Here is a 27,282-nt window from a genome sequence, read left to right as displayed (position 1 = left end):
ATAAGAAAATGGTGCAGCATAAACATTCTGCATAGTAGCACTAAGAAATTATGGCTAAAAACATGAAAGCAAAAATGCATAACCAAAAAGCAATTAGATCAAAAGAAAACTTAGGCTCGGTATTCAATGTGATACCCAAATTCAAACAATAACACCAATATTGGATTCAATACCCGAATCCTAAGTGAAGCCGAAACAGAAACTGTAGAGGAAAGTAAAAAAAAAAAGACATAGCGGAAATAGACAGCTAAAGTGGGAGCATGGAGGGTAAAGACGGTCTCCCAACGCGTACACTCACACTCTAATCCAGGAAAGAGAAGATGGAGTTCGCATTTGTGCGTCTTGTCCTGGCTAGGCAGGTAATTCTCATGCGCACAGTAATGGACGCATCACCAGAGGCCTCGTTTGTGTGTTGAATTCAGCAGGGTGATAAAGAATAAAGAAGCATTGGCAAAGCCAATAGGTCGCGCCTGCAAGACCTCTTGGTTTGGTAATGTACAGCACTGCGGCTCCTGTGCAGCATGATTTAAAAAAAAGAGTTACTGGCTTGGCCTCTGCATAATTTTTGCAGAAGAGGGCGTGGCTCCCGAGCTGCCCGTTCTGCTCATTGGGATTTTGTCTATTAGACTCGGCCCCAGTGAGCAATACGACCTACACACATGTTCAATGTAGTCTAAACACTTATTCGTGCAGACACATATCTAGACACTTTATGTATTTTATGGAACATTGGGACCAAACCAGGATGTGTAACTGGATGGAGAGGCCAGCTGTCTACTGGGTACAGGTGTCTCTTTTATCTCCCTCAAAAGGATTAAAGGCTGAGCCTTGATTACATTCTCGGCAGCAGTTGCTCAATCCATGTGCTGTTTCACTAGTATAGGATTATAAAGGTAAGGTACTGAGTATTCAGGGCAAATAGTGTTATGATTGTATCTTTTTTGCATAAACTCCATGCCACCACCTTGGTTGCTTCAGGGTGTGTTGGGCATTTTCAGTATCAGAAATGGAGTCCCAGCATACAGTGAGCACTCCTGCTACGGGCATTTTTTTTTAAGCAGAACACGGAAAATCCCCAGAGTTTCTGGAGAACTGTGAGGCATAGCGTGTTTTTGCAGACTACGGGAAATGGGTGCGAACCATTGTAGCACACACGTTTCTGCCCAAGGACATAGGAAAAAGTTCTGAGCTTTCTCAGTCTTTAACAAGGACAACAGGGATAGAAGAAAAAATAATAAAAATAGTACCTCAATTACAGCGCTAAAAGTTGAGGGACAGCAATCAAGTTGAAGCAATCAGTACTTGGTCTGTGCAACAGCTGAACAAAGAGGCGCTGAGCACAAGGTGGCCAGTTAAAAGGCAGCATATAAGAGTGACAGGGTAGCCAATATATGGTAATTGGGCGGTCTGAAAGCTCCTTGTAGTATGCAATATCTCTTGGAAGGGAGAGTGTTTGCAGCACATGTGCTGTTGTAGGCGAGACCTAAAAAGTAGACCTCAAACTGCATGGGACCGAAAAATAGCTGGTGTGTAAGACGCCTCTATGAAGAAATGCAGGTCAGAAAATTATTCTAGAGAGCAGCAAACAAAACCTTGAAACTTTCAAGTTGTAGAAGTGGATCCATTCATGTAAGGTTCAATTATAGCCTGAAATATCTAGTGGAGTGAAAATATATCAACTTTGGAGTGGCCCAGAATCGTATCAGATATTCCCAGAGTCAACATTGACTTGCCTCAACATTAACATAGGTAGCAGATAGTCAACATCCACCTTCAATGGAACACAGCCAAAACAAAGTGTTTCTGTCTCTCAGAGTGAGATGTTTTCTGGCAGTGCACCTACAACCTATGCTTCTTACTTGCCCTGAGATGCAATAGTGGTGGATGGTGATCAAACTAAGAATTATTTTCATTACTCGAGTATGACCGAAGAATTGTCATCTTTTTAAGGAGAAAGAATGTAGAAACACCTGGTGAGAATTTTTGACAATATGTACCTAAATGTGAGTGACCATCGTCAGCATAAAAGCCAACAAGTCTGTGCTCGCTTGGCTAGACGTTTGCCTCAAGTCACCTGAACAATTTTTCATCCATTTTCCAAATGGCAGGATAATGTAAAGCATATGAAGAGGAAGATGGTATATTTTTCTTTCCAGGACTTTGAGATGGGCGGCATATTGGGATTGCAGTGGGTTTCAAAATGGAGGTTAATCAGTCAAGAAGTCTTTATTCGATTAATTCATCATAAAAGACATAAATACAAAAAACACAATAGCATGGATAAAATCAGTATTAAATCATTGGCATCGAATGGCTTCTTGCAGAAGAATACAAAAATTTAAAAAAGATACAGATGCTGATTACCACAGTATTATGAGATAAAAACAAGCAGACTCAGCTAATTTAGATTAATACACCTACTTCTAATAATCCAGGCCCAGCCTAGGAACTTGGCTACCCCCACCACAATAATCGGATCCAGATTAGTTTTTAACAGTCTCAGGGCCTCGGCTGACGAACGTGTGCCTAGTTGGCTACAGACTGGTTTGAGCCACTTAGATCTGGGGGCAGAGTATTGGGGGCACACAAACAAAATATGAGACAAACTTTCCCCGGACCCCTGGCATTTTGCACAAAACCCCTGACTAGCTTTTCCCCACTTAGTGGTGAAGTCCCCAATAGGTAGTGTTCCACATCTGAATTGAAAAAAAAGTTTTCGGTCAAGGGGTTTGGTAATGATCTCCCAGTAATTCTCTAACCTGGGCAGATCTTTATGGACCAAAAATAAACCTGTGAGACTACTTGGGCTTATTTTTGAAAAGGTATTGTGCATCACCCAGGCCCAATAGCACTTCTTGAGCTCGCCTTTAGATGGAAATGTGGCTGTCTCAGGCGACAGCCACAACTCAGGGAGGCCCAAAGATAGAAGAGTAGCCTTAAGATCTCTGAACCATCCTATTTTTAGGGCTCCCGGAGAGTTTTTTAACTCCAGACAGGCTTCAGCATAGTAGTGTAGGTCAGGGGTAGTCCACAGTCGCCGCCAGAAGGAGATCGGTCGAAATCGAGCACAGTCGACCACCGAGTGGCACCCCAGATCGTATAGTAGGGGAATTAAAGGTGTCGATTGTGGCAGACCAGTTGCCATCCTTAGGAATTTGTTTTGGGCAAGTTTCAAGGAGTCCAGGTTACTACCTCCCCATAACTCTGCACCATATAACACTGATGACAAAACCTTCCCACCATAGATCTTCATCAGCGGGGACATGGGCTTGGTAAAAGAGCTTTTATGTTCTTTGATCAAAGCTCCACCCAACTGTCGATGTTTCAGGGACAGGAGCTCGATCTGATGAGACCAATTAAGTGTGTCGCTAAATGAAACACCCAAATAGGTAAAGTGGTTGGTCTGCTCTAGGGGTGTATTCCCCATAATTACCCTAGCCTTGACCTGCTTGTGACCCCTCATGACCATAAATTTGGTCTTGGCGATGTTCACCTCCAGCTCATGCTCGCTACAGAAACTCTCAAACCTAGACAGTGCAAGCTGTAATCCCTGTCTGGTTCTTGAAATCAAAAGAGTGTCGTCAGCGAACATGAGCAGAGGGATTTTCTTGCCAGCCAAACTTGGCGCATCTGTGGGGCATCCCTCAAAGTACTTGGTGACTCTGTTTATATATAGGGAGAACAGAGTTGGAGCCAAAACGCATCCCTGTCTGACACCTTTCAGCACAGGAAACTTTTTGGTCACCTCACCAGGTTTGCCCCATCGTACATAGGCGTAGGTCTCCGCATGAAGGTTAACAATGACACGAACTAGGGAGGGAGGCATACCCATTTCCAAAAGACTGTTCCAAAGCCCAACCCTTGGTACGAGATCAAACGCAGACCTAAGATCTACGAAGGCCGCATAGAGGTTACCTTTGCCCAAAGTGACCGTCTTCCAGTGTAGTAACATAAACCGGAAGGCCTGATCCAGGGTACTAACATGGGGTCTAAACCCAGCTTGGAGAGGGGTAAGAATATTATATTCCTCAATCCAGGCCTGAACCCTGGTTAGGACAAGACGTGACACTATCTTTTGAACAGCGTCAATAAGGCTGATCGGCCGGTAATTAGAAGGAACCGACCGATCACCCTTCTTGAAGATGGGCAAAATCTCAGCTCCCGCCCAAGAAACAGGCACCTGTGCACCACTGGCCAGCGTGTTAGCCAGGAACAGAAGATAGGGTACCCATAGGTCATGGTCCTGTTGGAAAATATCCGCAGGAATACAATCCGGGCCAGGGGCTTTGCCCCTGGGGATGGAATTCAGAACGTTTTCAACCTCCTTGGCTGAAAACACAAGCGTGTCAAAGGACAGCGGCCAACCAATGGGAGTTTCCCTTTCACTGAGGCACCTGAACTGATCCTCAAAATAAGACACCCATTTTTCTTGATCGACAGAAGCAGGGCTAGGTCGATCGTCCAGGGACTTACCCCATTTAAGGAGGTGCCAAAAGTGTGTAAGATTCCTAGAGCCGCATGCCTCAACTAGGAGGGCCCAGCGTTCTTCGTCCCAGGCGGCTTTGGCCCGCCTCTTGGCTATATTGTAGGCCTTCCTGGAGGATTTAATAAGAGCTGTGTTTCTAGATTTTAGGGCTTTAAACAGGTTTGAATGAGATGTACCACACTCATCATTAAACCAGTTCGCTGGCTTCCTCGGTTTTCCAATGCCCTTATTGGCAACTATTTTAATAAATAGGGTCTTAAGGGAAGTGAACAAGCTGGCATGAATATCGGGGATTTTGAGGGATATTTGGATCGGGTCATCACATTGCTCTATTAATCTTAGGGAGTCAGATACCATGGATCTTATTTTAGAACGAGCATCCGTGTCTACAGCAACCTTAGGCCACCGGACCCTCCTCATGTCGTTAGTTAATACCATGGCCTCCTGTACAACATTGGGGAGGTGCACAGAGGACCAGGAAAAACTACGATCCTTGAGTTCCGCTAGGAGAGGCTCGTGGTCACTTTCGGGCCGGGGTCTAATTTCCATATCCGAAACTAGGGGCCACATAGTTACATCGACTAAAATATAGTCGATGCGACTACTAAATCTTCCATTAAAGAATGTTGGATTGCCCAATCTGTCCGATCTGGTCCGACCGTTTATGGCACGCAATCCCCAGTTCAGGCATAGGCCTTTAATGAAAGTGGCATTTTGGGACCATTTGGCGATCGGAGTTAGCTCTAGTTGTGGGATACCCCAGGTTGAGTCCTCAGCCACCGTTAGCATCCCATCATCCACACCTAGCGGTTCAAAGCAGGTATTGAAGTCACCCATAACCACCACATGACCCTTCTGTTGTGCGGAGCCAAGGAATTCGTCTAAGAGTGTTAGGGTGGTTGAGACACAACCACCCGGGGTACCTCTGGCATACACATTAAACAATAGTATAACCAGTCCACTATTAAGCGTCAAGCTAACAATGAGGATATCAGGGCAGTCAATGTGAATTTCTTTAACAGAGACTCCTGCTGAATGGCGCACCCAAACACTAAGACCCCCCATTGCCCTGCCTCTTTGCCCTCTAACTGCAAGTTTGTTAAAACTCAGATAACCTGGGAAATATACCGGATCAGTTGACCAAGTCTCCTGAAAGGACCAGACATCACCTTGTCTGATGAAGTCAGCCCAATCAGGTATACATAAACAAGAATCTATACCCGCAACATTCCAGCAACCCAGTGAGGTGCCCTTAGAAAGGGCTTGGGCACCCAAAGCAGTAACAACAGCGGGAGAGGATATGCAGGAATGTTGGGAACCTACAATGGAAACGGAAACCACAGCAGGAACCCCAGCAATAGGCGACCTACAAACCGCATCCCTTAGAGCCTGTGCAGGGTGTGGACCAGTAGCTGAAGCCACACAAAAGGGTAGAATGTCATAGGGCGGTGGGGAAGTAACCCACCTAGTTGGTAGGGCAGGGTCACCTTCCTCACAACCTACAACAGGAACTTTAACACTTACAGCCTTACAAGGGAGGAGACCCGAAACCAATCCTACGGGAGATGTAAACTGGGCGTCATTGCTATTCCCCCTAGTTTGTCAATCGTTCGACGACAGCCCAGAAAGTGGATCGTATAAGTTTCTTAGTGGAATATGCCACAGGTCCTTGGGGTGGGGGGGCCTGTAGGGATTAGAAAGGGATGGAAGTAAGCTGGAAGGCTGCGGAGCCTGTTTAAGGGCTGGTGTAAATGGGATCAGGGGATACGGAGGGTTATTAAAAAAAGGCATTCCCCTGGATATAGGAGGACCATTGGGCTGAATATATGGCTTCGCCCAGCCCGGTGTTTGGGGGGGGCAGTTGTATGACGATTGGGTAAATGAGCGATATAAAGCTTCCGGGTTGAAGTGAGGAACATGGAAGCTTGATGTGAAGTTGGACCATTTGGGTGGGTTTTTGGATTTGCTACCACCACCTAGCTGGCTTATGTGTGGGTTAGTCAGGGTTTCGGGGTAAAAATAACCTAAATTCCTTGTGGAAATTCCACCCTCATGTAAGGTTCAATTATAGCCTGAAATATCTAGTGGAGTGAAAATATATCAACTTTGGAGTGGCCCAGAATCGTATCAGATATTCCCAGAGTCAACATTGACTTGCCTCAACATTAACATAGGTAGCAGATAGTCAACATCCACCTTCAATGGAACACAGCCAAAACAAAGTGTTTCTGTCTCTCAGAGTGAGATGTTTTCTGGCAGTGCACCTACAACCTATGCTTCTTACTTGCCCTGAGATGCAATAGTGGTGGATGGTGATCAAACTAAGAATTATTTTCATTACTCGAGTATGACCGAAGAATTGTCATCTTTTTAAGGAGAAAGAATGTAGAAACACCTGGTGAGAATTTTTGACAATATGTACCTAAATGTGAGTGACCATCGTCAGCATAAAAGCCAACAAGTCTGTGCTCGCTTGGCTAGACGTTTGCCTCAAGTCACCTGAACAATTTTTCATCCATTTTCCAAATGGCAGGATAATGTAAAGCATATGAAGAGGAAGATGGTATATTTTTCTTTCCAGGACTTTGAGATGGGCGGCATATTGGGATTGCAGTGGGTTTCAAAATGGAGGTTAATCAAGTTGGATGCTTTGAAAGTAGTTGACTGTCCGCAGTGAGAGAAGTATGAGACATGAGGCTTGGATAGCAGCAGTTTGTTGCTTCACTGATTGGCTCTAATAAACAAGGGCATAGTGATAGTGCTTCTTCACAGCTCTGAGCCAAATAGGCATTTATGCATAAGTCTATGTCTTAAAACATAAACAATCTTTGACTGGCAACCCTTGGAATTTCAAGCTGTCAAGTCACAATAGTACAGGAGCCTCTGGATACAGCAGGAAACTGGTTTGAAAGTAAACTTTCTATACAATGACTTCAGATGTGACTTTCCAGGCTACTGCCTTTAGGGGCACAGTAAAAATGAGAGCTGGTTGGTAATATACCAGACCTGTGCTTCTGAATGGCTGGTTGAAGGGAAGGAAGTGAGGAAGGTGATCTGCTGTGATGGGGTAGTGGTAAAGATGCCTTGTTGATCTCAACTCAAGCTGTTGCCACCTACATGTGTTGTGCTAGTGAATTGATCTACTTTGGAATGGGGCATGTTCAGTTACAAAGTAGATCCGGCCTGTGCTGCTGAAGGTATTCATCAGATAATCCATGAAAGAGAAAGCTTAGAACTGCACTTAGATTTTCTTAAAGTTGCATCAACAATAGAATAAAAGTCCATAATTGGACACCAACAGAGTATAGATGTGGATTGGTTCCCTGTGTAGCTAATTCCTAATTCTTGTTCCAGGCACTGGGTGACCTGGCTTAGACATTCCCTCACACCTTACCCTGGAAGGGCCCACAGAACTTCCTCAGATCGGAAACATTATTATATTTCTTCTAGCTTCATGGGAGATGCTATAATACTCTGGATTATGTACAATTGTGGAAGTGTGGGAAGTGGATTGTGCCATCTGTATAGTATGATGCACAGGTGTGGTTGGATTGTGCCTTGTGGTGAAAGTATGGAGCTTGCAAATTACAATCACTGGGAACAATCAATAGGACTAGGAAAAAGCCTCCTGATCTCTACTTATCAAGTGATGTGTGTTTCTCTCGCCTGCAGATATTACCTGCCTCGTAAATTTTCTCGCTGCAGCATTGATGAGTACAGCCAGTTCTTGCAGGATGGAGGAGGGGCCTGCCTTTTCAACAAGCCATCCAAGGTAATCTTGCAGTTCTTTTGTGTGTCTATTATATAGTTTGGAGAGTTAAGACCAAACATAGGGTTAGTCCAGTCACGCACTGTTCACTTAGTGTTATCCCACATCTTTTATTTTTACTAGCGTAATCAAAACTTAATCAATTGCTTTTCATTCATTTAATTCTTCATAATTATGTCGAAAATTCATGTTTTAAATCACATGTTATTTAACAATCACTTTTAGTTCTATAAACAAAACATATACATCATGATTATCATGTTTCCTATCAGTAATTTACAGCATTGCTTTTTGGCACATGACACTTCTTAATCGCATGCCCCAATAATTATTATATAGTTTGGGCATGCGTCTTCTTTCAAACCTGTGTATTCATGAGGGTTCAGAACCTAGCGCTTCATTGAGGACGTAACAGCAAGGCAATTCAAAGTTGCATACCATGGCAGAGGTGTAGAGCTGAACAGGCTATGCTACTCATGCCTATCAGAATTTTGCCTGGACTATTGTAAAGTTTTTCGATTCACAAGTAAACCAGGCTTTTTTTCAACCATGAGGAAGGGAAGCTTTTTTTGCTCTTGGAGAGCTCTACTGAAGAAATGCCTCCTTTTCTGGGGTAGTGTTAATCTTAATTCTGGCCTAACTCTTCCACTGTTTCTCTCCTCACCCAGCTGTTTCCTCCCTTGCCTTTCTGTTCATCCCCACATTTCTCTCCCTTCTTTGTCTCTTTTATAATCTCCATTTATCCTCTATTGACTGTTTTCTCAATTAGTCTTGCCTTCTTTCACTCATCAGTCACTTTGTTTGCATGCTTTTCCTCTATTGCCTGTCTGTCCCCTTCCTCGCCTGTATGGCGCGTTGTCTGTGCCCTGCTTCTCCAATCTAGCCATGTGAACTGACTGTCCTTCATGAATCCTATCTGCTTGCTCCCTCACACCAATGTGTCTCTCTTCACTGTATCTTGGGTTTACCTGTCTCTCCCTTTCCTTCCCTTTCTATTGGATGTCTGATCCCTATTTGTTCCCTACTCCAATTTCCTGTCTCCCTTGTCTGTCTTTTCCATCTTTCACCCACTTATTTGACTAGTCTGTTTACCTATGAGTGTTTTCATTGCTTGTCTACCCTTAACTACATTGATGCTTACTCATTGCATTTGTGTTCTTATACTCCCACAACTTTCTGTCTGTCCAGGAGTGAGTGTATTTCAAGGAACTAGCCATATGCCCACTGCCTAGCTGTCCATTTTCAATATCTTCTTATCTCGTTGTTTTCCCCGCTCTATGCCTACAATCCAACCAGGCACTTAAAACTGCTGCTGTTTATTCCTTGCGCAGCAAATTGTGCCACTCCGATCCCATCCTATTTTCCTCCTTCCCTGTTCCTCTGACTTGCATGTTTGTCTCCACACCCGCTTGCCTGCTTCATCTTTCACATGAATGCCACTACTGTTTGCCTCTGTATCCTTCTCTTCAAGTCCCAGCCGTAGTCTTTCCAATACACTCTATCACTTATCTCTCACCTTTCTATTCAACCCTGGTCTCTGTTCGCTCACATCTTGTTGTCTCTTTCACAGTTACTAGACCAGCCTGAGTGTGGCAATGGATTCGTGGAGGCTGGAGAGGAGTGCGACTGTGGATCTGTCACAGTGAGTAATCTTAATATCCTATCATATCTCTGGTACTTCATTAATCCTATACAGACAAAGCTCTTGGGTAACTGCAGAGAAGCTGGGGCCATGGCTGTTTTTAAGTCTTAAAAATGTAAAGTACATCCATGTTATGTTCCAACTGAGTATTATTAATATTGTGGAGAAACTCCTGAGGTTTGTTTTGTTCTTTGTTTAAAGTACTAATTTTGTTATATCTGATAGAGACTCCTAGCTGCAGATTCGTTACCTTAGAATAATTCCCAGGTGTCAGACTGGATCCAGAATTTGCTTATGATCAGTACCCCTGTGCTCTGGTAGGTGGCGTTGTTTGGCTCTGCATGACGTTGTCGGCATCGTCCATGCAGGAAGTGATGTGCAAGGTGCCTATATAGGCTCCACTCCAGTGCACTGACTTCAGTTCTTTTCAGTTAGTGTAGATCCGGAGAAGAGCTACCCCAGTCTATTTTACTTGTTGTTGATATTTTTACGAGACTTTGCCTCCTTGTGCTTCAAGGATGTCATCTAGGAAAGCTGGTTTCAAGCTGTGTGATGCATCGACAGATGTCAGTGACAGACCAACATTTAGTATCACTCAGAGGCTTGGAGCATTGCCATGATGCCAAGCCCTGTGTCGACTGTGGCACCACGCCCCCCAATGCCTTGAAGGAGCGGTCTCTCAAGCTCCTCACCACTCGACAAGCAATGCCCAAAATCTTGATTGAGAGGAAGGACCCAAGATCAGTTGCAGAACCACTACAAGTGCTCGTTGTCGCACTCGAGATCATCTTGGCTATCAAGTAAGTCCCAAAGACACAAGGAAGAGCAAGAAGTCGAAGAGGTCTTCGACTTCACCAGGTCCGTTTAAGTCATCTGATGAGACGAGGGAGCATAGGCCTTCAAAGCCTAGCTCTGTGGTGTAGTCTGCCCCTGGGCCATCTCTGCACCTCCCAGAGCTTCCGGAAGTTGGAGAGACCACCGCCCAGCTACACAAAGTTTATGAGGACGTGTACCTAATATGTGGGCAGCCTTCCATGTGGGAATGAAAGGGGCACCTACTGTCCTTCCTCCAAAGGCACACCCTGCGCCATTTGGGACTCTGGTAACCTTTGATGGATTCAGAGTGGTGCCATTTGAGCCACCTTGACCTGCCCCAACTCCTGTTCCAATGCCAACGCACCATGACAGCGCCATCATCATTCCTGACTCCGACACAGAGGGTGCCTTCCGACGCCATCCTAGCGTCAACGGGCGCAGATTCCCCATGATGGAGCCTGTGCCTTATTGATATGACAGGCCTGGATTGGGGGATGAATGGGAGAGGCCCTTTGTAATACCAGTTTAGAACTTCTCAAGGACAACTGGTATGAGTATCTGGTGGATGCCAACGGACTGGTCACCTCTCCAGACATAGGCTTGGTCTCACCTACCTACTGTGTGCTCATTTGCAGTGGTGGTGCGGAGGGCGGCTGGGGTGCTAGACCTTAAGCTACCCTCAGTGGTAAACAATACAAACATCTAGACATAGGTGATTCAGCAGGGAGTTGCCCCCACTAAACCGTTGCTCCCATTCAATAAAGCCCTTACTGATGGCCAGGTCCAGGCCCTGCACAGGGGCGCCTAAGGATAGGACAATTTCCTGCTGCTGTTGCCTGCTCCATGTGACTCATTTTCATCACCCAACACCACACCCCAGAGAGCTTGGTGCTCCAGTCCTCCACCTCCAAAGTTAACCCCTGGGCATTCTCTACAACTCCAGTGGACCAGGAATCCAAAAGGCATTATACCTTCGGGAAGACACTGCATGCCTATTGGGCTGATACTTCCATACCATCTGGGACTTGGTTGCGCAAGTGCTGCCCATGGTCTCGGACGAGGCCCGAGCCATAATCTCTGAAGCAATTACTGATGGGAGGAATGCAGCCAAATTCACCATACAGTGTGGGCTTGATACAACTCCTCGCTGGTCAGAGTGATTTTATCATAAGCTGCCCCTAGGTGCCACACCTGGCTGAGAACAAATGGCTTTTTGGGCAATGGCCTGGTCTCGATCATGGATATGCCCTTTGTTGACTCTAGGTTGTTTGGAGAGAAGGCAGCTTCAGTGCTTGATAGCTTTGAGGACAGAAGCTCTAGGTTGTTTGGAGAGAAGGCAGCTTCAGTGCTTGATAGCTTTGAGGACAGAAGCGCTACGGCCAGGTCCTTGATCCTTTCCATGGCCCATCGCCACTCCCAGTCCACCTTCTGCCCCTTTCATTGCCCACTCCCAGTCCACCATCCGCCCCTTTCATTGCCCCACGACGGGCTTCTAAGTGGGTCTTTACATGCCTAGCCACGCCAGCCTGCAAACCTCACAATCTTTTAGTGGCCGAGGACTTGGTTCCCAAAGACCACATGGAACAGGCAGCCAAAAGTCGAGTCAGTCCATCACTCTACGGCAACCAAAGCATCCAAATCCCTTTTAGTATGCTCTCCAACCATCATGGGCATTCAATGAGGGCTGGATACGCCATCACATGTCCCAGTAGAGGTCAATAACATCTGACTATAGGGTTTTGTAGCTAGTCCAAAGGGGCTACTCCCTCACCATTGTGACCACCACTCTTTGCTATGTCAGGAGATGTTAGCTCTATTGGCCAAAGGAGCTATAGTGAAGGTGTTGACATCAGAAGTAGGGCGTGGTGTCTATTCTCACAACTTTCTGGTGCCCAAGAAGGTCGGGGACCTAGCCCTGAGCCATCTAAACCTCATCCTAAAAAAAAGGAGAAACTCAAAATCCTGACGCGTTTGCAAGTCTTGTCGGCCCTTCAGCCATGAAACTGAATGGTATTGCTGGACTTACAGGAAGCTTATTGTCAAATCCCGCCTCTGCCGGCCCATAGGTGTAACCTGTGGTTCACGGTCGGCAAAGAGAACTTTCAGTTTCCTGTGCCCCCATTTGGCCTTACCAGCACCCCTTTGGTGTTGACTAAACTGATGGCGGTGGTTGCAGCCCATATTCGGAATCCGGGAAATCCAGTCTTTACCTACATCAACATTTGACTGTTAAGGGAGGGCTCGTCCCAGGCATTTATCTCCCACCTTCAGACTTTGGCAAACTTTGTGAACTCGCTGGGGTTCACTTTCAACGTCCCAAAGTCATACCTGATTCTTTCTCAGATGCACCCTTTCATAAGAGCTGTTCTGGACACAGTGCGGTTTCGGGACTATTCTCCTAAATGGCGAGTCCAGGATGTTCATGCTTAATACCAATGTTTTAACCTCTGTCCTGGATTTCGGTGAGGCTGACTTTGAGGCTGTTGGGCCTCGTGGCCTCATGGCCTCCTGCATCCTTCTTGTAACAAATGTCAGTTGGACTATCAGGGCACTGCAGAGGTACCTGAAGTTCTAGTGGGCTCAGCTTCAGAGGAATCTCTCTGACATGGTCCAGACCTCGGAGGGGACTGCAAAAGATCTGATTTGGTGGCTAATAAACAATGTCTGGGTCAGTGGCAGACTCTTCTCCCTTCCCCAACCAGAGGTGACCGTTGTGACCGATGCATCACTTATGGGCAGGGGTGGCAATCTGGGAGAGGTGGAGATTAGAGGACTCTGGTCTCTGGCAGAATCAAGACTCCACATCAATCTGTTGGAGCTCTGAGCGATCCAGCTGCCTTTGAAGGGCTTTCTTTCCTTCAATCAGGGAAGGCTAGTACAGGTGTTCACCACTACCTTGTGGTATTGCAGCAAACAGAGCAGGGTGTTGCTGTGTACCCTTTGTCAAGAGGCGTTGCACAGTTTTGTACAGGTAACATGACATTTAATGTAACAGAGTGCCGTTGCTTTGACTTCTTGATCAAATATATGAAAAAGATTTTTTGCATTCATTGTTTCTTGGTTTCTTGTCTCCCTTTTCTCTTTTTCTCGCCTTCCCTTGCAAACTGTTATGTGCATGATTCTTTATAACTGTCAACTAAATACCTGTTCAGACATTGTTGTACGCTACTTACTATTCACCCAGGTCTCAACTGGGTTTATGGGTATCCTCCTGTGCTTTGTTACTGCTTGCTTCTTGGTAATGGCAGGGTATGTGCGAAGTTTGTAAAGAGAGTGGAGAAGTTATCTGTCTTGAACCAAGCGGATTGGCACATGAAGATAAAAAGAAATTGTAGTTCCTTCTCCATGCTGATGACAGTGGTAACCCCCAATGCCCAGTCCTCCCTTATAAACTATGAAAGGGTGGCACTCTATGTTCCAGTGTAATCTTTTTTTGTTACTTATTGTGGAATGCTGCACAAAACATAATTTATTTTATGTTTTTTTTTCATTAGGAGTGCTCCAAGACATCTAATGGACACTGCTGCAAAAAATGCACATTGACACATGATGCAATGTGTAGTGAGGGGCTTTGTTGCAGAAGCTGCCGGGTAAGAGGTTTGGTGAGGGGCATTGTGGGAAAGGTACAGCAGGATGGGCCCTAAAAAATGAAATAAGAAAAAGCGGCATGAGGGGGCTGAGCACAGAGAGTGACATTGCAAGCTGAGGACACTGAGGTGAGGAGCAGAACTGGGGTAGTGAGGAGGACTGCTGAGTACACGTCTTGTGAGTTTCAAGGGAAGATGCTTTAATGGCTATGGATGAGATGGGGAGAAACAATGAGTGGGTTGAAAAGAAGAGCAGTGATCTCTAGGGTTGAGAGAATGAACCTTAGAGGGCTAGATGTGCCAGAATGAGCAGTTTGAATCCAGTCCGCAATTGGTTGGTTTGATATTATTCCATCAGCTGTAGATGGAACAGATCCATTTTAGGCATTTAGTGAAACGCATATAGAATGTTTTTTTCCTCAAATCGGTTCCATGTGAAAACAGGCACTTTAAAAATCAGCTTTGCAAAACACTGACTCAATGATATAGGGGCCATATGTATCATTCCAAATTGCGATCGCAAATGCTGAAATTCGCAGAATTTCAGCGTTTGCAATCGCAATCGGGCTTAATGGTATGTATTAAAGAAAAACTGCCTCGCAAAGTAAGAAATCGCAAAATATACAATTCCCTATTTTGCGATTACATTTAAGGAATCGCAAATTGTGATTCCTTAAATGCAATGTAGGAGGCACAGAAAAAGTGCAATTTGGCCTTAAGGAATGGCAAATTACCACCAAATTCAAGTTGGTGGTAAATTGCGATTTCTTTGAAAAATTCACTTTTGTGCATTTTTCGAAGTGCCATGTGGTGCACATACATGCCACTAGGTAATTTATGTACACCACATGTGCACACATGCACATTTCAGGGGTGCAGCAGGATGTCTTTTTGACACCCTGGCTCCCTTGAAATTGTATTCTCAAATTGCGATTCTCTAATTGAGAATCGAAATTGAGAATGTCTTCCCATTCATTCCTATGGGCCTCAAGGCCCATAGGAATGAATGGGGAGGAATTCCTTAATTGCAAATCGCAATTTGCGATTCGCAATTAAGGAATATGTAGGATTCGCAAAATTATTTGCAAATCCTATATACATAGCGTTTGGAGATTCTCAAATAGCGATTCACGAAAAATCACTATTTGAGAATCGCAAAAGAACATTGTGATACATATGGCCCTAGATTGCCAAAAGTCCGACATCCTTACATAAATATCTCCTAATACAATTTTCGACTTCTATTTAATTCCTGAAACAAAAAAGAAAACCACTTCCAGCATATTTTCAGGTTCTGATGGATATTTCTAACCACAGATTCATCACCTTGTGAATATGTCCCCAGGTGTCTGACTAGATCTGGAAAGCCTAGTGCGCGCTGGTAGGTGGCATCGTACTGCTCTGCACCAATGTTGTTCCTCTCCGGACGTGACGATCAGGGAAGCACATGAGTGCCAAACTGGCACTCTGACTCCTTTTCCATTCTTTCTGTGTCTTCCAATGCAGACCTGAGTTCTACTCCTCTTATCTTCGACAAGTCTTTATCTACAAAATTCTCTTTTTTACCAGTGCACAAGGGAAGTACATCACTTCCAAAAAAAACAGTTTTTAAACCTTATAGGGACTGTCACAAAGACATGTCTGTGACAGAACCTCACAAGGTAGATCTGTGGTGCCTAGGTTTAGAGCATGATTCCAGGGCCTGCAATGGCTGCACCCAGTTGAGCCCGAAGGTCAAGTGGGAACGTGAAGCCAAACTCTGTGTTGCCAAACATTGGAAGACTCAGTGCCATGACTAGTCAGAGTCAAAAGGAAAGCCCCGCTCCTGAAGTTTTGAAGTCTTCAGGTAAGAAGAAGCGCAAAAAGTCAAAGAAGGAAGCAGACTTTTTACGCCACTCTTGAACTCCACAAAGGGCATGAGGGCATAATATGCCTTTCCATATTGCTCCCGAACTCCTGAACAGCTGATTATGAGTTTGGTCCTGATGAAACCTGAATTCCCAGGTCTGTCAGTGACATCACAGCAGGTAGAGGCTTTAAGGGAGGCCATGCTGTGCATATCTGGCATGCATCCAGCTCCCTTTGGTGTCCTTTTGGGAACAAGGACCCACACAGGCCTCCAGTTGAGGCCACACTGATGGATTCACCCTCGGCGCAGTCTTTGCTTCTTCAACTTGCTGTGGGTTCCCCGCCAGCTTTGGTGCTGCCTTCAGTTCTGTTCTCTCCCTGCGTTGGTTCCCTTCACATTGACATTTGTGCCAATGCCGCTGGTAGCTGAAGAGGTTCTGCTGCTTATGTCATTTTCTGGCTCCAAGCTGGCCTCGACTCGACCTCAACTCGGGCCATTTTCCGATCCTACTCGAGAGCAGCATATAGCCAAACCTTCAGACTGATACATTACCTTTACAATGTGGCAAAGCTCACTCCCTAAATCAGATCTTTGGCCCAGATTCTGACAGTAACTACTATGATGGGGGGCGGAGGGGTGGGGGGGGAGGGTATTCGTAAATCCTGAAAACGATCTTTCTGTTTGCGATAACATCAGCATGTTGCATGACTGAGCTGAGCTGCAGGTGCTCTTATTCCAACCGCCTTAATCAACATTTTCCCAGACAAACTAGTGTTGTGAATTCGAGCTGTATTCCTGTCGAAAGTAGTAATACCGTTCCATGTCAGTCAGGCTATCACCCTTCTGGCTTTCTTTGCACCACCTCAACCCCTAAAAGAGGAGAATAGACTCCATTGTTTGGAATCGCAGAGAGCTCTCAGTTTCTACATTGTTCATACCAGGGACCATTGGGTTGACAATCAACTCTTTGTGGGCTTCTGAGGAGCACAGAAAGCCATGGCTGTGCTTAAAAGAATAATTTCTAGGTGGATAGTCCTCTTTATTAAGATTTGGCAAGCTAAGCAGCAGCAACCTGAAGAATTAAGGACTCATTCCACTTGAGGCAAGGCTTCTACTGTTGCACCAGCATGCAGTGCACCTGTCCTTGATTTCCATCAGGCTGCTACATGGGCATCAGTGCACATATTACCAAAGCACTAATGCCTCGACAGGTCATTCGAGATGGGGTTTTTGCCTGCTCGATCCAGCAGGACCTTTTGGTTTGAGCCATTCCACAGAACCACCACCCAGAGAGGTACTTCTTGGGCATCTATTCCCAAGGTGAGCAAACTGTGGTTAGAGGTATCAACCAGAAGAAAAATGTATTTACCGTAGGTAACGCTCTTTCTGGTGGTTACTTTATCAAAACCCAGAATTCTCACCGACTCCCCCACCTCCCCATTCTATGGAATGGTCTATTTTTCAGCTAAAATGGTATCAAACTAGAGACCTGCACACTGGTCTAGCCAATTTGGCAATGGTCTATGCGTTTGAGTGCGCAGACAAGCCTTTGATAGCAACTGACGTCAGCATGCTTGGTTGGCGCTTATATGCGACACCATTTGTTACTTCCAGAGTGGAGCAACAATCCAGAGCTTCTCAATGCCGCAATTGGGTTAATTTCCCACTCTATTTCCAGCCCTTACATGTTAGAAGTGCTTGGTAGTGGGATCAGGTCAAGGTGCAGGTTCAAATTTTTGTAGGGAGATATTCCAGTCCGAATTTTGGTACTCTATATTTTGAGGCACGTTTTTTTACAAATTATATTTTTGTAGGATATATTTTCACTTGCAACCTTTGACCTTGGATTTAGCGTATTGCATAAACGATAGAACATTTCAGTTGTGCTCAAGTTTAAGGTGCTGCAGCCTTTTCTATATGCTGGAGCCGAGACCGTAAGTAAGAAGGAAGGCTAATGTAAAGAGAGTTGCAGTAGTGCAGATGAGAGAAAATAAGAGTCTGAACTGCTGTTTAGCGAAAAGTGGACTGGTAGAATAGGAACGAACATTCTAATTGCTGAAAAATATCAAAGCAAGATAAGGACAAAAGTAACTTGATTATCAAGATGATCCCATATTTCATGTCAATGACACTGGAGCGGGAGGGGAACTCAGATCATCTGGCCACCAGTGCGATGCCTTGCTGAGACCTTGCCAAAAGCAATAAATATGTCTTATTTTCATTGAATCTAGGAGAAATGTGGTTAATTCATCTTTAGAAAGGCCTTAAGTTGGTTTGGAATGTAGGCTTGTCTCCATCTAGGGGAACAATTCCAACTCAAGGTTGTAGTTCCAGGTTTCACCTCTAATAAAGTTTTCGCATCAATAGGTTCTTGGAGATTTCAGCTGCCTGGTTTTTACGCCTTTTCATCTTAGTGAGCCCTACCTTGTGTTTGGTTCAGAGTAGTAGAAGGATTCTCAGGAAAGTTCGCAAGTTTAAGCCCTTTACTACTCCATTGAATTCAGGCCTAGGTTTTGTAATTTCCACGTTGTGAACAGTGGTGCTCCTATGCTGGGAGGTCATTTGAAGGGAGGGGAGATGTATTCTGTTCCTCTCTTCACCATAAACTCTTTCTTAACTCCATTCAAAGGAAGTGGTAACGGAAAGAGATTACCAATGATATATGTCCAATGAATGATAAATACGATTGACCTTTTTGGGAAATACCATTTTATGGGAAGGCCCCCTGTCATTCTTGGCACTGACATGCTTTTGTAGGACACCGCACTGGTCACATCTCTTTCTTGTTGCTGTGCACATAAAGCTTTTAAACACGGACACGTATAGAGATCCTTATCCAAAGTAAAAAGGGGTGTACATTAAATAGGGCAACCATACACGGAGAAATCATAAAAATGAGTGCCATTTTTAAAGAATCAGAGTAATCGTTGACAAAGTTGTGCAAGTGGGAAGAAGAGGTGCTAGTGTCAAGCAAAGGATAGTACAATTTTTGATACATTATACAACATTCTCAAAATACAATTAAAATGACTGTGAGAGGTCACATAGTCCTATTAAAGAGGGGAAGAAACTTACTGATGACATTCTGACAAGTGGTATTAGGCTAAGAGTCCTCCTTTCATTGATGCCATCAGGACAACAAATCAACTTAAACAGACTTGAAAGAGGAACCATGGTGCAAAATAGAAAACTAGAAATGTTTTTTTGTTTCTCTTACAGTATGAACCCAGAGGGATGACTTGTCGAGACTCTGCAAATGAGTGTGACGTTCCTGAGGCTTGTCTGGGTGACTCCAGTACGGTGAGGATTGAGGTGGAGGAGAGTAAACATGGAGGGCGAGGAGGAAAGTATGTGGCAGAAAGAAGACTGTAAATAGGAGAGGATAGAGCATCAGAAGCTTGTGTGGTGGTAGGGAGGAAAGGCAAGCATAAATGTATGATAAGGAGAGTATGATGAGTAGGAAAGCTCGAAGTAGAGATGCGAAGACCATGATTAAGACACAGGCAGAGCTTTAACCATGATGGGGGACAGTCTCTAAACAGAAGATGGAAGAAACATCAAGAACTAAGAGACAGAGTACCTTTAGGTGATTAGAAAACAATGAAAAAAATCAGATCAGGAGCTCAGGCAGTATTTAGTAGGGTCATTGGTCAACTCTAGATGAAAGAATGGATAATATAGGCATAAAGAAAATATGTTTAAAGCACAGAGAGAATGGAGCTAGTAAGAGGATGTGAAGGAGACAGTGGTAACTGCGTATGGAAACACAGATATGAAAAACCACAAAGAGAGCATGGGATGGTAAGGGTGGCTATAGGATAGAAAAGAAACAATTGTAAAAGCAGAGAAAACAGGGAATAAGAAGAGCATGGTGCATAGGCTATGGGAAAGGCACCTTGAGGTACCATTGGGAAGAGCTCAGAGACAAGATGATAGAAAAGCTAAGTGAAAAGTGGGAGGAAAAAACATGAGAAAGGTAGGATAAGAGCCTAGAAAGGTGATGAGTGGAATAACATGGGAATTGCGACAGTATTAGCAATAAACAATTGGAGGAGAGGATGGCAAGAGCATTGGGAAGAGAGTGTGGGAAGGACCTTGTCAAGAGCAAGGAAAGGATCATATGGCCTGAGTTTGGGTGGAAGAGACAATGTTACTAACATAGACAACATTAGGAGATATACCATAGAGCAGCATATTGTTAAGAACTTTGGTAGGAAACGTGGGGAAGATGATAATCGTGTCAAGTAGGACTTGTATGAACATTTTTTGTAGAGCATTCAGTGGAGATTGGGGAGAATCATGGGACCAAGATGAAAGACATTTCCTTTTGAGCAATATAGGCAAGTATACAAAGAGTAAAACTTCGAAAGACACTGTATAAAAACCAGTAGGTAGATGGGGAAGAAGTGACTAACAAGGTAAATGGTCGAATTAGTGGGAGAGCTTGACAGCTAATGAAAACAAAAAGTAACATTTGGTTTGGTGGCTCCTGCTGGCTTAGTGATCTCAATTTGGTTAATTTGGGAACCCATTCTCAGGATTTGGTTGGTACAATACAACAGAAGGGGCCCATTAGGGCTCTGATTATGGATTTAAAATGTAATTTCTGAATTGTCTACTCTTCTGCTTTTTTCAGTGTCCTCCCAACCTTCACAAACTGGATGGCTACCTCTGTGAAAATGAACAGGTGAGGGACTGCTGCAATGCTTGACTGGTAAAGAAGACAGGCACACAACAGCTGACTGGTACGTCCAGTGAGAGGCAAAGCCTGTGGAGACTGCCATGGTGATATTAAAACTTCAGAAGAAAGAAGCAGATGAGCAGCAGTATGAGGGGAAGGTTGAACAGAGGGCCCAGCATATGCAGGCTACCTCTGAAAGGCAGAAATGAAACACAGAGTGGGATACAGGCAGACAGATGGACGCTTGCGTGAAGGGAGTCAGGGGCAATGGTATCCGCATAGAGAATTGGGTTCTTGGACTGTGAAACATACAAAGAGTAAATCAGTTAGGGAACTACAAAGTGTGTTAGGTTTAGGGGTTGCAAAGTCAAGCTTTACAAGATATACTGATAAAGGCCTGGCCAGATACCATGATACAGTAAGAGAAGTTAGGGACTATTACATAAGCAGGCAGAAAAAGTATATGTGGTTGTGAGTCATGCAGACAGAAGTGCTAGGGAAGGATTCTCAAGTTTGGACAGACAAAGAGGTAGGATCGTTAGACAAATCAAGAGAAGTGTTAGAATCCGAAAGATGTTCTTACAGAGTAAGGGTCTTAGTACATGTGATAGAAAGGGCTACGACAATGCGATACGTAGAGAAAAAGGGTTGAATATCATGAGACATATATAAAGTAGTAAGTGCCACGGACATGAGATACGCAGCTAGAAAAGGTTATTAGCCAAGACATAAGCTGAGTTTGGAATAGTCTAAAGGCATAGTCCCGCAGGCGGAAGGACATGATTACTGAAGAGGGAAGATGAACTAAATAAATTCCTTGCATTTTAGTGAGGTCTTATGTAAGCATTGATATCCTTTTTTCAACCCTTAGGGCCGTTGTTATGGAGGCCGCTGTAAAACTAGGGATCGGCAATGCAGTGTGTTGTGGGGACACAGTAAGTGCATTTTGAAGATCTTTCTTTTACTTTTATTGCAATTATCTCTTGTAATCTGTCCGTTTTGTTCACTTGCTTGCTGTGCTTAGTCATAGAATGTGAGTTTGCTACTAGTGTGGCTGCATTCACAATGTAGAGTGGACTGACCAAGATAGATGCTCCTCCTGGCAGGGTGTTCCACTACCTGTCATCCTCAATAAAGTCAGTTATTTTTTCCAATATGACCTGGGTGTGACCCCTATTGAATCATAAAACCAACTTCTGATGGTAACATTATGACTATTGGACTCAGCACACTTTAACAGCTTAGGTTCACACTCAGTTAAAGAATAACATTTAAGAGAAAAAGCAGCTGTTGTGACTACCTTAAATTGTCTCGCCTAGTGCCATACCAATATTCAAACAGCGTTGTGTGGTGTCCTTTGAGCAAGGAGCAGAACTAGATGAATAGAAGCCTTCCTGCGCATAACTGCCAACAAACCTAGATGGAGCTAGAGTGGCAAGTCAACCACCATAAGCACTATGCATTACATCAGAAAACAAGAGGAGCCATCGAGAAAGAAGCCTAATTCATTTGACACCAATCTCTGAAGCATACAGTTGATAGGTGAACACCTACCAGTGACATAGCTCACTAATGTGTGCAGTCCCTCTAGGCAGCTTGCTAAGGGAAGAAGTCAGACTCTTTTGCAGCATATATGGCAAATGGGGGTAGACAATGAAAAATTGATGTGTTTCAAAATACACACAATGCCTACAATTGGATCACATTTCCTGCCAGCAAAAAAAGAAATATTGAGGTGGAAAGGCGGGTCTTCAGTATTCCTTGAAGAGACTGCAAATGCCCGCTATTACGACCCAATGAACAGATGTAATGTACAAAGTTCTTTTTATACCATGCCTATTTCTGAGCTTTTTTTTAAAGCTCTTGCTTAATTGCCTGTTGCGATGTAGCCTAGTGAAATAGCACTCAGGCAAGTAGTTTCGCTAGGAGAGTGCTGGTCTCTTCCACCCAGCCATCCTTCAGGGAATTCTCATGACTCTGACATTCCATGATGTCATTAGGTACCCTGCCAAGCAGGACACCAGAGATCTCCCTCCTTTTGAAACAGAAAGGCAATACCTCCCACTATGAGAAACACAATGGAAACTCAGACCACAAAATTACCATACTATGCAGTATTTTTTTGCCTTATTGTGCCCTGTAGTATCGGACTACAGGAGGTAACCCTTAAACCACTTGGTACTGGGGCAGTAGTATGCAACAAACTCTGTCACTGTCTCAAGCAAGGGTATTTTTTGGCGTACACGTATAATAGGCACAATTACTTACCATGGATTAAATCAAGAGGGGGAAAATCCAGGGAGAAATGTTTAAAGATAAATTTCAATTGCTGATCATGTTGGACATATTCAACTTCATATGTACAAGCACTTGAGACGATAGCACTGCGTTACATTTAATGACATGTAACCTGCTAATATACTGTGTACAAGTGCTTGTGAAGTTTTGGTGACGGTGCAAGTGATACGTGATGTGGTATATACAGCGATTGTGGTGGGCACAACAAAAGGTAAGTGAACTTAAAATTCTTTCTACTATTTGAGATACCCAAAAATGAATGGTACATGAATAGAGAGAAGTGAGGTAGGGTATCCGGTATATAAAGGCGCCAGAAGTTTCGCTGTGGAAGTCGACGGCGCTTCAGGCCTGTAGACAAGTTAGGCCATCATCAGGACCGGGTTACCTAAGTTAGTTGGCAGTGCTGGAGATAAAGGAATATATAATTTTCCATATGTTCAGAGGAAATAATAAGTGGAGCAAGAAAGGACAGAAGGAGGCCCCAAAACAATGGAAAGAGATCCAGGAAGAAGAGGCACTGCTGTTAATTACTGCGTTTCTAGGCTAATAAGAGAATAGTAGGTGAATTACGAGCACCAGATGTAATATGTATGTGGGCGTACTCAAGGACCGAGAATGGGCTTCATGCAGGGGGACAAGGGATGTCCGGAGAGTATCTGGGCTGGGAATTAACAAGGAATGAGCATCGGGGAGTTGCAGGGGGACAAGGAGTTAATCAAAGGGACCCATATACCCACAGATGAAGGTGCAAGGAGATGCAAATTATTCGCAGGAGCTCGGAAGGCTATCTGTGAAGGAAGCGAAAGGGGGGACAGCCTGCTGTAATTACAATGGAGTCAAGAGCACAACAAAGGGGCTCAGTGGAGGGGAGGGGACTGCTCAAGGCGCCTGCGGGTGTGGGACCCAACATCAGTGCCGGGCGGTGCACTGGGTGCAGTGAAATAATTGCAAGCATAACGGGCCTTAACTGTGCTGGGTCCCATGCAGGGAGGGTGTGAGGAGACGAGTCACGGTGCGTACCGGTAGCGGTCTCTAATCCGGGACAGCGCGAGTGAATTAGCGATCTGTCGGGATGTGGAGGTGGGGCACCAGAGTATCGGATTAAGAGGAGTATCCGCAAGTAGTAGGTGAAAAGGACGCTGGTTTGGGGGCGATGCCGGCAAGGGCCAGAGAAGGCGGCAGCATGCAAGGTGAATACTGGTGGGAGTCTTAGGTCGGTGGTGGACGTCCGCGCTAGGAGGAAGCGGTTGGAGGCAGATCGACGCAGGTGTGCTTACTGAATATCTACAAGGGGTAGAACAAATAACACGCGCCGGCATCAGTCAGGCTGTGTGCACGGGGCTCTGAGAAAATAGACACACAATAGGTCACGTGGGCTAGAAAAAACAACTAAAGCGCGGTGAGAGAAAGGGAAGCCAGACTGAGTTGGGAAGCGAGTGCACAAAGATAGGTCATGTGGGCTGGAAAAACAACTAAAGCGCGTGTTTCCTTAGAGCGGTAAGAGAAAGGGAAGACAGACTGAGTTGGGAAATGAGTTCCCAAAAGATAAGTAGGTGAACAAGTGCATTAATTACTTTAAGGAAGATGGTACATTATTTGGAATACACAGAATTGAAAAACATTCATGACGTGTATAATTGCTTGAAAGGACAGGTAGGGTAACAATGAAGAGTGGCATCGATTGTTAATTACATGGTGACAGGATGACATGATTGTATTCAGGTGTCAATGGCCTAACACATTAGAAAAAATAAAAATGGAAATGAATATAACACAGAGCAATTCATTAATCCTGATGGGGCTGGCGAATACAGGGTAGTCTGGATGGTAGCACAACATACACAATGTGCGGGAACAACAGGTGGGCAAGGTCATTGTATGAGAGTGGTGTTCCATTCATCAGTCCTTGTTCAATAGTGTTGCAGCAAATCCAGTGACATTCGCATCTATTCAGGAGTCTCTGGATGTCACCACCTCAGATTGGTATATATGGTTGGTCGACAGGTGAAGTCAGTTTCAGCATGATTGTTTTCCTTAAAATGTGCAACTAGGAGTGCAGTCAGTACATCACACCTGATTCTACTGCGATGTTGGAAGATGTGGTCATTTACCATCTGGGTGGTCTGGCTGATGTACAGAAGGTTGCAGGGACAACGGATTGAGTAGATAATATTCCTGGAACTGCAATTGGTGAAGGATTTTAGATAATGTTTCACTCCATTGTGTTCAAAACATTTTGTGTTCAGTGTATTGGATCATGCGGAGCATCTCTGGCATTTATAATGTCCCAAAAGTGGCGGGAGATCCCACAACCCTCGTATGGTTCCATCCCTGCTGTTGTTTTGTGGCCATGAGATGGCATGTACCAGATGGTCGGAGAGTTTTTTTTTCTCTCCGGTATGAGAACAGGGGAGGGTCGTTAAATATGTTGAGGGGTGCTAGAGTATTCCAATTAGTCCTGATTATTTTAGAAAGTTTATTACTGGCCTGAGAACATGTAGAGACAAAGGGGATGCAAGTATTGGTTCTCTTTTCCCCGGGTGTGAGTAGGGTCTCACGGTGGTTGTACCACGCACGTTTTCTTGCTCTGGTGACCAATTTCTCCTGGTAGCCATGTGTGATTAGTTTCTCAGTGAGGACTGCCGCTTCCCTGAAGAAGTCTTTGCGCTACTTACAATTGCAGCGGATCCGTAAGAATTGCCCAAATGGTAAACCGTCAAATAGGCTGCACGGGTGGATGGAATAGAGCCATAAAGTGTTACGCTCGGTTGGTTTACGGAATAATACTGTCCCAATATTATTGTCTTCCACTTGCAAAGATAAATCCAGGAAAGGTAGGTTATTTTCCTGGGGGTCAATAGTGAATTTTAGATGTTTTTGACAGGTGTGTAACCAATCGACAAATTGGTTAAGGGTTGTGTTGTTACCAGATAAGCAGAATGTCGTCTATGTAACGACGCCAGAAGGTTATGCTGTTTCTAATGGATTAAGGTTAGTCAGTATGAGGGTACTTTCCAGGTGATTGACATACAGAATGGCGAAGTTCGGGGAAAACAAGCGCCCATGGAAACCCCTTTGGTCTGGAGATAGTAAGTGTCTTTGTACAAAAAATAATTATTTTCTAAGGCAATTTCAAGGAGTGACATCACAAACTCGGTTGGGATTCTGGGCTGTGGTCTTGTTTGCAGAATGCCTCTTATTACTGCCATGCCTTCTCGGTGGGGTATATTGGTGTACAGTGACTCAATATCCATACCCCACAAGGTCTGAGCCTGGGATGAATGGAGTGTCTTCAATGAGGTTGATTACATCCATACTGTCACAAATAAATATGTCCGTAAGGGGTACAAATTCTTTTATGATGTCATTGATATATTTTTGATTGGTTCCAGAATAGATCCGTAACCTGACACAATGGGTTTACCAGGTGGGTTTTGTTGGTTCTTGTGAATCTTCGGCAGGACATAGAGTACTGGAGTCCGGGGTTGTCTGTTATACAGGTATGCAGTCTCTCTTTGTTATGATATTTTTGGATTTGGCCTGTTCAGTCACTAATAGTATCTTGACTTTTATTTCTGGATGACGGTCAGATGGTAGTGGACGGTAGTGATCTTGATTGTGTAGTTGGTGTAGAATTTTCATGTCGTATTTATTTTGGTCTCGAATGACAATGCCTCTGCCTTTACCTGCTGGATTGATGATTATGTCTTTATTGGTTTTGAGGGAGTTGAGTGCCTGTTTTTCTGCTAGTGAGAGATTATAGGGCACAAATTCATGTTGTCGTTGACTGTTCTTCATCTCGTGTAGAATCCTTCTCTCGAACGTTAAAATCTCAGTGGGCATCAATATTGAAGGTGGATTAAAGGTAAAGGGTAATTGGAATGGTGAGCGGCGTCTTTGTTCTTGTGGTGGTCTTTCAGAGAAGAATTATTTGAGACATATCCTCCTGAAGAATTGGAGCAGATTCACCTGTATCTCAAAGAAGTTACTCTTGTCTGTGGGGACAAAGGATAGTCCTTTACTAAGGAGGTTGATCTCGTAGAGAGATAGGTCATATTGTGATAAGGTGAAGATAGGGAGGGTCTTGGCGATGTCCATGTCAGTATTCCCAGTGATCAGTTCGGGCCCCATTGGTAGAACTTGCGTCTTGTTTG

General features: G+C 44.5%; 1 protein-coding gene across 1 annotated transcript in view; it reads left to right on the top strand.

Moving 5' to 3' along the window:
• ADAM11 (ADAM metallopeptidase domain 11) overlaps positions 1–27,282 on the top strand; it is a 336,142-nt gene that overhangs the window by 209,371 nt on the left and 99,489 nt on the right. Inside the window, exons 15-20 of the mRNA XM_086919835.1 lie at positions 8,159–8,258; positions 9,826–9,897; positions 14,208–14,303; positions 19,369–19,449; positions 20,786–20,836; positions 21,702–21,765. Of these exons, the coding sequence (XP_086775961.1) occupies positions 8,159–8,258; positions 9,826–9,897; positions 14,208–14,303; positions 19,369–19,449; positions 20,786–20,836; positions 21,702–21,765 (464 nt within the window). The remainder of the gene's footprint in view (positions 1–8,158; positions 8,259–9,825; positions 9,898–14,207; positions 14,304–19,368; positions 19,450–20,785; positions 20,837–21,701; positions 21,766–27,282) is intronic.

The sequence above is a fragment of the Lissotriton vulgaris genome, chromosome 5 (assembly GCF_964263255.1).
Source record: "Lissotriton vulgaris chromosome 5, aLisVul1.2, whole genome shotgun sequence".
Classification (NCBI taxonomy): Eukaryota; Metazoa; Chordata; class Amphibia; order Caudata; family Salamandridae; genus Lissotriton; species Lissotriton vulgaris.
The sequence above is the reverse complement of the archived record's forward strand: the minus strand, read 5'-3'. Positions and strand labels throughout refer to the sequence as shown.